This window comes from Pantherophis guttatus, chromosome 1, assembly GCF_059756535.1.
Source record: "Pantherophis guttatus breed Tessera chromosome 1, ASM5975653v1, whole genome shotgun sequence".
NCBI lineage: Eukaryota > Metazoa > Chordata > Lepidosauria > Squamata > Colubridae > Pantherophis > Pantherophis guttatus.
Genome location: NC_142063.1, coordinates 278,066,586 through 278,079,316, shown reverse-complemented (window position 1 = coordinate 278,079,316; position 12,731 = coordinate 278,066,586). Strand labels below are relative to the sequence as shown.

At 34.7% G+C, this 12,731-nt stretch overlaps 1 protein-coding gene across 2 annotated transcripts in view; it reads right to left on the bottom strand.

The window, feature by feature from the left end:
- Positions 1–5,522: 5,522 nt before the first annotated feature.
- The window catches only part of MTR (5-methyltetrahydrofolate-homocysteine methyltransferase), an 87,301-nt gene continuing 80,092 nt past the window's right edge, over positions 5,523–12,731 (bottom strand). For both annotated transcript variants that reach the window (XM_034428287.3, XM_087882972.1), the window contains one exon: positions 5,523–11,111. In XM_034428287.3, the coding sequence (XP_034284178.2) occupies positions 11,025–11,111 (87 nt within the window). In that variant the 3' untranslated portion in view covers positions 5,523–11,024. The remainder of the gene's footprint in view (positions 11,112–12,731) is intronic.

Genomic DNA, 12,731 nt, shown 5'->3' with positions numbered 1-12,731 from the left:
TTTCTCTGCAACCTCTTCGCCTGAAGAGGTTGTAGAAAAAATGCTTTTAAAAGTAAAAAAAAAAAGTTGGCCACGCCCACCCAGTCACATTACCCACCACCACCAAGCCACGCCCACAGAACCGGTAGTAACATATTTTAGATTTCACCCGATTTATATTCCTTGCACAGAGCTGGTAATTTGCACCCTTTTAGAGAGTTGTTGAAGTACTTGGAGGTTTATGTTTCCTCAGGGTCACCTGAGTAGTGCAAATGGGTGTGGAGCCTTCTTGGCTGCAGGATATTTTCTGCCCTGTGTCCCTTCACTATTGAAGACAGGCACAGTTGTTGGGGATGAGTCCGTGTTGTATGCATGTCAAACTGAAGCGCAAATGGTTCCTGTAGTCTGCAACTTTTCTGGAAATCCATTCATACTCCCATACCATTCGAAGGATGTTCATCCCAAAGTGCATAGCTAAAAGTCTATAGAGATTTCTAATGTGTTGGCATTACAATTTCTAGTAAACTTATTTTGGAATATTTCTTTCCAATTCAGCCATATGCAGATGATGATGCCTATCACGTGTGAAAATGGGCCACCATTCAGTTAAGTGTTTATGTAAATTTCTTGTATGAACATTTTCCCCAAATTTAGCGTACCTTTTATCTCATGTTTAGTTCGGTATCGTTTTAATATATTTTAACAATGTTTCTTTAAGTAAAACATTTTATGATATTGTTAACATCAGAATGTGTCATTAATGTATATTATTAATGCATTCAGTTCTAATACTGGTATTCAGCATGATGGGGCAAATACCACCACCTTCATCTACATTTGAAGAGTTCATTGATTTTGAAGCTGCAAGTAGAATGTACTATGGAGATGTTAAATGATTCAAAATTAGGCAAGGAGTGTATTACTTTTATATACCATCAACTTCGTAAATTATATGCAGAATATTTCGTAAGATGTTATGGACTAAAAGAAACAGAAATTGGAATTAAACTGCTGAAATAAATCTCATCAATCTCTGAATGGCAAAGATAATATTTTGGAGAATTGGAACAAGAAAGACTTAAGGAGTATCTTGAAAGATTACAAAGGCCAGTCTGTCTCGATATTTTTTTTTTTTAAGTTTAAAATATGTCAACAGGCAATACCAATCTAGAGAAGAAATTAACTTCCCCAGGGGGAGAGCCTTCTCTGTGGGGGCACCTACTATCTGGAACGAGCTCCCCCCAGAGATACGGAGGATCCCGGATCTGCGCACCTTCCGCCGCGCCTTAAAGACCTTACTATTTCACCAGGCCGGCCTGGCCTAATTTTCCCCCTCTTTTATAAAAGATTTTTAAAATTTTAAATATTTTTTAGTATTTATATATTCAATTTTAAATTGGTTTTAAAAGTTTGGGGTTTTAAATTTGTCGGGGCCAAAATTATTTAATTTGATTTTATTCTATTTTTTAAATTTTGTATTGTATGTGTTTTTATTGTTTGGCTGTGCACCGCCCTGAGTCCTTCGGGAGTAGGGCGGTATAGAAATCTAATAAATAATAATAATAATAATAATAATAATAACTTAGTAACAGACTTTGTCTATCAAACTCAAAAATTCACAGGAATAGTGAACATACCTATGATGTGAAAATATGTCCAATTTGGGGAATTGGACATATGCCAATTTATTTATTTATTGAATTTATATCGCCGCCTATTCGCACATGGTGACTTAAGGCAGTTTACAGAATATAAAACCTCATTTAAAACAATAAAACTAATAAAAAAGAATCAAATAAATTAATATATAATAAAATCACACACACACCCGCCCCAGCAGTGCCCTCTTATCTCAATTGAACAATTTCTCCAGTTGTTATTTATTTATTTATTTATTTATTGAATTTCTATACCGCCCTTCTCCCTGAGGACTCAGGGTGGTGTACAGCCAGAATTAAAAAACATGCAGTACAAATATTAAAAAACACTTAAAAGATATATAAATTTGGCCCAATTAAAACTCATTAAAATGACAGTGAAACATCATAAAAAATATAGTAAGCCTAGCTTTGTAAAAGGCAGTAGCTAGTAAACAGGAGATTGTAATGATTTATGTAAATGTCCAAATGGATCTTTTAACCTAAAGAGTGCTGACATTTGACAAAATTGCATTTTAATATTCATGACCATTTACTCCTAATTTTCTTCTAAATATTTACAATTATAAACACGTAAGTATACATTAATTTTTATAATATAAATTTTTCCGCATTAATGAAATAACCAGAATATAAATTTAAAATCAAGCCCCTGCTTTAAACAACTAATAATGCAATCCTAAACATTTTCAATAAAAAGCTGGGTGCAATCAATATCTATTATTGATTGGGTTATCTATATCCTATATGTTTAGACCTTGAGCCAGCAATATTAATAGCACACTAAGCAAGCATTTTTAATCTTTTTTGGGGGAATGCTTGCTTATTTCTTTGAGATTTATGCAGATATTACTGTCCATGCCTAATAGGTACAGTTATATAAATTCTACCCAACCAGAAGCTTTTAAGTGCATAGGCTGGTCTTTTGCTGTTAAGCAAAAGATGGCATTCTTTTTCTTATCCTGCTAAGAACTGCAAGACTACAAGGCATTAATTAGTATTAATTCTGTTACGTAATCTGCTTTTTACTCAGGGCAGAAATGACACTATACTTATTTCTGAAATCTTGTCATACACTGTTGAAAAGGACAACTTCTGGGATTATGCAATAACTTGTAAAAAATATCAGTAAGGATTATATCTCACACAGGAAAAAAACTGATTGATAGAGATTATATAACCTCACTAATTACCATGTCAACCAAATCAGATTTTCCCACTTCTTCCAAGTGATACTGGTATTAGTTATCTCAAATGCAAATGAAATTAAGATATTTCAGATAATCAGCCTGAATAGAATTTGGTTTGCAACTCAGTGGAAAACAAATCATCCTGATTAATAAGAGTTGCCTTCTTGGTCAATTATTCCTGGTTTTGAGCACAGTACAAGAAATATAGCAGATATATTTTTTTAAAAAACCAAGAAAAGGAAATAAGACATGAATTGTACTATCTATCCAATCCAAATTTGCTGCATGAAAAAACAATATTTTTTATATTAGCACAATCAGTTTTTTAAATATTCATGTTTCATCATAACCTCATTTATGGCATGCTGGAATATACTGTTGACATGGATATCATCCATGAACACACTGTTTCCTTAGTGCTGTTGGATCATGATCTGTTTGGACATACCCATTACCACTGTATGTAGGAATCAGAAAGAGTGCATCTCCTTTTTAAAAGATTTTAGAAAATTATTTGGAATTTCAAAAACAGCAAAAGGACATACTGTTTCTCATAGTCATTTACTTCTAACTTGTATTTCTAGGCCAAATTATAATGCCAGTTTAGATTTTAAAAGCCTGAATGGTTTTGTATCTTCCCAGAAATGTCGATCATATTGGAAAATTTTTTAAACATTTTCTTGCTCTTACATGAAAATCGAGTGGACTGTTTTTTTAGACGCATTATGCAACTTTGAAATGTCCTTAGAAAGACCCACCTAATTTTGTCACTAACCTTACACTGACTAGGGAGGCCTATTGAAAGGTAATTATATTCTCATTTTGAATTCTCCTGGCCTTAGCAATCATCTTCCACTTCCACTGATTATTGTGTTTATAGTGATGAACATCCTGAGTTTAATTTGATAATTGATTTTTTTAAATTGTCTATTGGTTTCCCTGGAGGTCTTTCCAAATCAGAATTTAAGATTACAAGTATAGAACATGACCTTTAATCAGCACACGTTGACTTTAGCTAACTTTCTTGTAGCTTCTGCTCTGCATGTAAGTGCCTTATGGGTGCAGGTGCCATTGGATTCAGCATACTGTAGTGGTCACAGTTACTTTGGTGACCAAGACCTGATCTCTGCCACTTTCTACTGCATTTGGCTGCACTTATATCCAATGGATATTTCATTGGGTTAAATCAAGGGATGTATAATGTGAAATAATTCAGCTTTATTGAAAAACATATCTTGATTCATGCATATAGTATAAGCATGTATTACAACTTACAAATTCATAGGTATAAACTCACCATTTCAATTTCCATTAAAATCCAGAATGCAGTTAACAGACTTTCTGATGCCACTGATTTCCATATAGTATCATTCCATACAGTTATCAGCACTCCACACTACCATTTTTGTACTACTTTCATACACAGATAACTTGGATACAAGCTTTTAAACAAGGCTAAGAGCCAAAACAGTATGAAAAATAGAAATGCATTTTAGTTTCATGTTCACAGATACTAATTGTGCATGAAATGTATGTTACAGTCTGTAGATGTGTTAATTGGAACTAATTATATACTTATTAATGTGTGTTGACATCTGATTTTCTCTATGGTTTCAGCCTCTAGAGAGTTTTAAAATGTAAGGCTGTCTAGTCACCTTAATATAAATAAAATAGCACAGCAATGTAACAACCAGTTAGAAATAGTAGAATGGAATATTCCTCTGGATAAAAGCCAGGTGTTATCATTTGATTTCTCTTCTGCTCTGAGATATTCGGGATCTACAGTATCTGATTTGGGAAAGTGGGAGATCCTCCAAAAGAACAATGGGAGTGAGTTTGTGGGTTGCAGGAGAGAAATTTGAGTTAAAATTGTTCACTGACCCCCATGTTCTTGTGGTGAGGAACATTTTAAAATGTCCAGCACAGTACAAGAGAGCAAAGTAATGAACAGAGAAGCCTTTAATGGGACGAAATGTATGACAAGTTAACTGCACATAAAAATATGCTGTGATAACTTGGCAGATAGAAATTGCTAAGTAGAATGTCAGTAGTCTTCAAATAATTGCACTACTACCATACTACATAACATTTAAACATTTCAAAACCACCTCATTTTAAATCACCATCCCCTGTTGACACTTTTATTATATATAAATCATAGCAGTATAGATTTGCTAGTTATTAAGGGAAAAGACAAACACTGATGGAGAATAGTGGGGTCTGAACTAAATAGCAATGGACAAAGTTTGATTAGTCTAGTGGAGAAACAGCTAGGGAAAATAGTCTGCAAAGCTGAGTGGCTTTTTCAAGGCAAAGGGGAACATAAGATACAAGTTAGCCTGGAGCTAGAATGTTAATGTTCTGACTTCACAGACAAAAACAGCATGTTGAAATACTTGTGTGTGTTTCAGAATTAGTGAGACAAGGTACATTTTTAAAATTACATTTTCTAAAACTCATTCCAGGTGTTAATAGAGAATTATGTTGTAGAATAAATCTACCATATGGATAATTAATGACATTTATATGTAAAAGAAACTTAAATAATAGCATCCCCTGTATTCGCTTTCTAAATCTGTGGTTAGAAGCATGTTGAAACTACAACTCCCATCACCCAACTAGACTTGCTAAGTATAGTTTCCAGGAGTTGTACACACAATACACTTAAACTACAAGAGATTATGGAATACTGGTCTTTGAACACAGGTCTATTTATTAATTTGAAAGAAAACATTTGAATACAACACAACATTCCCTTCTACAAAGTAGAACACTTCTTCCTGTTATTAGAAACGAAATACAAGTTAACATTATTATCACTGCCTTTCCCTCACTCTTAACTTCGATTTCAGGGAAGGAGGTGGAAAAAAATTCACATCCATTCAGCCATATTTTTTTCTAGAACCCACTTGGTTCCAGCAACATTTTATAAAGAAGAAATACAACTATGGACTTGTTCATGTAATACATAACTCTAGCAAAATAAAAAGGTCATTCCAGATTACTAATGGGTGCAATAATGCATAGTTTAGTAGTCCCTAGTGAATGATTTTCCCTAGTGAATGATACATGTATTAACGAAGTATGCAAAAAATGCAAAGCAGAAATTGGAAAATTCTAATTGCTGGTTGGTTTTCCTTAGAATTCACTCAATTTCTATTGAGAGAAAGTAGTTAAAGTGCTGCTGTTCCAACGGTGTTCCAAAAACCCAACTCCATATATATTTAATACTTGTCATGAGCAGAGTCTGAGACTCACGTACTTTCATCCATCAGGCTACAAGGCAGATCAATAACAGTGCTAAGGTTTAGCAATATTATTTGTTCTTAATCTTTCTTTCAAAGACTTGAGAAGGATATACTAAGCCATTAACAGAAAAATAACACCAGGTGCCATTTTATGCTACATAGTAATTTTAAAATATACATTTATACACACTTAAGTCTTACACAATTAAACCACAAAAATGTTAAAGTATTGTTAGAAGAAAACTAGATGATACTTTTTATTATTTTATTTTTAGAAATGAATACATCCGTATTTGATTAAGTGCGGCTGGCATTTGTGGGTGCTATTGCTAGTTGTTTGACTGAATAGACTCTGAATTAAGGTTTCCATAAGTCTCCCCATTATCCTCCCAGCTCCAATTTTCTTATGCTCCAAACTGCCCAGGATTGTTTCACTGGAATTCTGCAACAAATTGCTAACTTTCAATGGTGTTTGAAGCCAATAATATTTTTTTCCCCTTTCTTCCCTTCTCCACACAACAGCATTTAGAGATTTTAAAAGACCAGTTGTGTTACGTTTCATGCTTCACTGATAACCAGGAACAGTTTCCACCATGTCAACTCCCTGGGAATTTATTCCTTCTAGTTTTATTAAACCTTCTGAATGCTCTACAATTATGAAAATCTTTCTTGCCAGAGGGAAATTCATCAAATCAAGCTAACTTCAATTTGGGTTAAAAGAACCAATTACTGTAAAGTAGCATTGGTAAGGGTAGCATATTTTTAATCCTGATTTTGGTTGTGCTGAAACGTAATTTTATCCCATGCATTTCACTCTTTTTCATGAATAATGTACATGGATTAGTCTCTCAGCTAGGTTAGGCTGAGAGACAGCAATTCTTTTTATGATATTCAGTGAGTTTCATGACACAGAAAGGATTTAAATTGAGTTTTTAGTCATTTAAAAATATACCACTCTTATCTACAGCTTTTCAAATTGCATTAGTGTATGTGTGTATTTGTATATTTCTAATGAAGCTCACATGGAATTCTCATTTTGTTTTTTCTTGATAGGCCATCAGAGATTTGAACAAGTCACCCGTAAATCCAATTTAATGGCATAATGTATTCAGAAATGTACTGTTAATATGTGAAAATGGGGGATCATGAAAGTCCTCAAGAGTAGAGCCCTGCAATAGTAGCCAAATAATAGGATAATCAGGAATACTAAGGAAGATAGTTGGAGAATCTAATTTGAACTGTTGGATAAGAGTCAGGTACATAAACTTTGCAGTATCTCACAAAAGCACTACTTAAGGAAAGAGGTCCATCACAACCAGAAAGAAAAAACTAGTGATTAAGAACAGCTAAGGATAAAGCTCTGCAATTACACAAACAAAGGGTTTTTAAAAAACGAGAGGCAACAAGGATAGCAAAGAAAACCCAGCATCTTGGTACCTTGACAGTTAGATTGCTAGAAAGAAAGCCTCAGACATCTTATTTACAACAATGCTTCCCTGTACTTCTAAGGTAAAGAGAGATCCTATTTCCTTTTTTAAAAATGCACTTTATTTAATGGAATGGGGTTTGCTATAAAGAAAAATGCAAGGCCCCAAGCATTCAATTTATTTTTCTCTGCCCCCTCCAAAGAAAATTTAGAAAGTAGGTGGCAAAGAGACTGATTACCTTTTTTTTTGCACTTGAGGGTTAAAAATAGATGCATTAAGTGTCTGCAAGTTTTAGCACATCTATTTTTAACTACTGAGCCAATCTTCCCTTTAAAAATTGAAAAGAAAAAAGTTTTAAAAAATGTTTGGTTTTCCTCACTCTGTGACAGTCTCGTGCCACAAATCACAAGTTTTCTGCAATCCTTGAAAAACTAGGAAAAAAAGTGGTGGAAAAATGTGCCAGCCTTCCTGCAAAAAATCTGCCCTCTTTACTCTACCCCAGATAGAGATAAGGAGGGAAGTTTAGGAATTTGATTTTAACATCTAGCAGAGAGCTTGTTTGCTGAGGCACTTACCCCATCTGTTTGTTTTTTGCAGAAACAAAACAAACAGCAAAATAATAAAGTCATTCATGCAACTGCCAGAGTTCAAAATAACTTATGCATCTACTATACAGTGAACACTTGCTGATATTAATAATGTATACAGGATGCCAGAGAAGTTAACAAAACAATCCCAAAGAACCATACTTTAGTAGGAGGTTTTATTTGAAATTTGATGCTGATAAATCCTCCATAAGCCCAGTGGTTGGAGCATAAAGAATACCATGTTTAGCTGAAAATAAAACCCTTATATTTTTTTGAACCCCAAAATAAGTGCTTGGCCTTATTTTCAGGGATGTCTTATTACTTTGGGGCGCATGGACCAAGATGGGGTTCCTCTTGCCGTCTTGATTTCCAGGTCTGTCTCCCTAACCCTAACCAGAGGAAATGGTGGGGACCGGCATACGTTTAAATAATTTCGGGGAGGGGTTATTTTGGGGGGGGGGTATTTTAGCGCATGTGCTCAAAAGCCTGATTGGGCTTATTATCAGGGGATGTCTTATTTTAGAGGAAACAGGGCATTAGAATTATTAAATCTGGTGAGAGGTCTGTTGGGCTAATCATACTTTGACATAGAGATATCAAAACATGTAATATAAAATCTGTATGAATAATAGTCTTTCAATGATAAACAGTGGCTAAGATCTCTAGGTACTGCCTTGCAAACCAAGAAACTCTTGCCTGTGTAACACCAATCAGGATTCACATGACACACTTGGGAATGGAGCATTAGGAATAAATATTAATAATAGTAAGTGGGTTGGAGAAGAAGGAAAAATATGATAGGAAGTTGTGACCTGGCTGTCACAGAGAAGGGATGCAGGCTGCTAGTTGACTTCCATTCCTTTCAGATGGTAATCTAAAGAAGAAAATTAACAGTATACATGGCTTCCAGATGGTTCATTTACTCAAAATTTGGGGCATGTGTCTACGTAAGATGAAAGTGTTACAGGAACTATTAGTGATATTTCAGCAGGCGTTTTTCTTGAGGGGGACTTGACTTTTCAAAACTTCCCAGTTTACATCTATTCATAAACCTCATTGTTTGAGATCTACAGAATGTGAGACTTTTCTCTTGTCTAAATGAATACTTCTGTTTCATTAAGACTGAAATCTAATTTGGTTTTATCAAGGCCCTAGAGAGTGTCTATCGAAGTCTACAAATGAATTGCAGTCTATCATTAATAAACATTTTCCTCAAATTAAAATGGGAAAATAAAATATATGAAAACCTATTGTGAAATTATTAGCAGTACTAATTTAAGTCCTCTATCGATACCAGAATGCATGTAGTACTAATGAAGAATCCACATATCACAGAGGCCTGCAAAAAGACAATTTGATGGCAAAAGAAAATAGAGAGTTCAAGAAACTGACCTCCTTATGGCAGTGGCATAAGGTACTGTTCATGTAAAAATCTAAAGATCTGCAATCTAATGTTTTGGCAGCTCTTGGTATGTAACACAACACAGAAATAACAGAGCACATTTCTGTAGTAACAGAACAGAAGGCTTAGCCACCTGTGAGTATAATTACAAACAGATATTATAAAACTTCCAAAAAGAACATGATTTTTCCAGTGCTTACAAAAGTAAATAACTGAGCTATTATGAACAATTGATTATAATAATCGATAAGCAATCAGTTATTTAGAAAAAAGACGTGAACACAGGAATGACAAGAGGGCATCCTGTAAACTCCAATCACCATAACTTAAGTGGAGAAACCTGAAGAATATTCTTAGGCTTATATGCAAATATGAACTCCGTAACATCTAGAACTGTTTATGTGAATGTATGCCATATTCTCCTGAAGCTAGGAGGTAACACTATCGTGGGCCCTTTTCCCATATTCCTTTACTATTCAGACATATATCCCAGTATATTAAGAAGGAATTAAGAATCAAGGCACTTACTAATCTCTCACATTCCTTTTAATTTCTGAACCAATTTGCTATTAAATATTAAAGCTATGCAATGCTTGAGGGATTCAATTGGGAAAAAGTATTTCAGAAAACATGGGCACCACAAAGGCAACTGATATACATCTCATTAAAGCAAGGTCTTTTTTCTCTGATCATATTTCTGAAAAGAGGTGACTGCCATGAATTGCAGAAAAGTGTTGCATTCATAGCCCAAGTCATTCTGAAGCATCTCTTCCAAATGAAAGAAGAGGCACCACCTATTAAATAGACATACAATTATATTAAATATCAGTAAGATTCCCAAATAGAGGGACATATCAGTGCAAATAGCTGCTGAGCTTTTTCTTATGGCTATAAAACAATGCCCAATGGCTATATTCTCCGAAGACAAAATTACAGATTATAGTATCAGTAGTGAATTACAGATTAAGTATAATATTTGCATTAGTTTTCATGAAATATTCATGTATTTGATTTTTTTTATCTTGCCTTTTATTTCTTTGTGAAACCATAACATTAAAAAAGATGAACTTTAGACACCCAGGCAAAGGATATTTCATATACACACATCAAACCCCCAAATACAATTAGAATGATCTTTAATTTAGAAAATATATATATATATTTATTTTAAATAGCTTACGGTAACGTGCATGTAAATGGACAACATTTCTAGAGTAGCCGAAAGTGTACAGAGTATTTTACAATTAGATATTATTTTTTTTCCCCATGGCAGATAGCTACACTGAATAATCATTTGAAGAGTTACCCACAGAACAGCTGTTTCTTGTTTGTTTAAAATTAATCAGAAAATGAGGAAGAGCAGTTTTCTCCCACATTTGTTCAACAAGTTTGGTGGACTCTGCTAGACAGTATGCGATGGAGAAGCAATACTGCCTCCCAACACAGACACAAATCCCCTCCCTATTCTGCTTATGAATGTTTTCTGTTATGGATATAAGCTGATTACCAACCAAACAATCAATCCCCTTTTTGTTACTCTGAATCATATCCAAGAATAGGTGCAAGCCATTTTTCAACTTCTGCCACAGGCATATTTTTTCTTAAGGCATAGTCTTCAACCTATAGAACAAACAAGAGGATGACTAATTAGCATTTTAACTTTAAGATCTTACAGTAATAAAAATACCTGGAAAACTAGATTTCATATTTTTTTTCTGAATAGAAAATATTTTGCTACAATTCTATGAAAAAGCACCCCTTCAGACTTTTCAGTTATCTTTGGCATTTAATGTTATAACAGTTTCTTGGAGGTTCCATGATATATAAGCAGAATCTAAGTGAACAATTTATGCTTTTATTTATTTCATGAATATAGACATTCAATGTGCACTGAGTCAGTGTGAAAAACTAATCCCCCCTTAAACAACTTACTGTACCACCTTTAGCGTCCGTCTGTCTGTCTGTCTCTTGGTGTTGTCTGAGCTTGCTTCTCTTTTGCAGACATGTCATTACCAAATTAAGCAACATCATGATTGCATGAGGGACTGCACTTTGCTAGCTGTTTATATGCAGTAACTTGTTCTATCATTGGGCTATTGTTTCTCCCTTGATTACTTTTTGAGTGACATATTGAGCCAAGTTGGCGCAGTGGTTAGAGTGCAGTACTGCAGGCTCCTTCAGCTGACTGCTAGCTGTAGTTCGGCAGTTCAAATCTCACCAGCTCAAGGTTGATTCAGCCTTCCATCCTTCCGAGGTGGGTAAAATGAGGACCCAGATTGTTGGGGGGGCAATATGCTGACTCTGTAAACCACTTAGAGAGGTCTGTAAAAGCACTATGAAGAGGTATATAAATCTACATGCTATTGCTATATTGCTTGATTGCAATATGTGATGCAGAAGGGTGCGTTCAGGACTGTTTGCCTCTTTCCATGATCTTTGCTTCCTTCCTTTCTTGAATGGTTTGTAGACGGAGCTTCTTCCAACATGCCTGCCAGACCATCAGACTGACCTGCCTGTAGGAATTCTCTAGCACTTTTGGTCTACGATCTCTACAGTTTCCCAAATGACATTGTTGAATTTGTTAGCTTATTGTGAAATTAAAGAATTTTCATTGTGTCTTCTGACTGAGAGATTTTACATAGCTTATTTTCTGTGCTATTGGATTGTTATATTCTGTTGTGTAATAGTTGTGTACTTGATCAGTGTAGAAGTTTTTGTGAAACATTTGGAAGGGTAGTTTATTGTTCTCTTCTCTTTTGAATCTTATTCTTTCAAAATGAATTGAATTGAATACTTTATTTGGTTAAGTGTGATTAGACACACAAGGAGTTTGTCTCCAGTGCAGAAGTTCTCAGTGAACATTCAAAGCAACAGAATCATCATCATCATCATCATCCCAATAAGAGGGCACAGTAAAGAAGATAATAAGAATAAATAATAATACTGCAGCCATACTATATGGATAAATATACATAGAAACTAGACAGCATTGTGAGGATTAGGTGTTCAGCCGCGTGATGGCACAAGGGAAAAAAACTGTCCCTATGTCTAGTTGTTTTGGCATGCAATGCCCTATAGCAGTGTCCTGAGGGGAGGAATTTAAACAGTTTATGTCCAGGATGTGAGGGGTCTGTAGATATCTTCTCAGCCCTCCTTCTTAGCCACACAACATACAGGTCTTCAATGGAAGGGAAACTGGATGCAGTTGTTCTTTCTGCAGTTTTAACTAACCATTCAAGT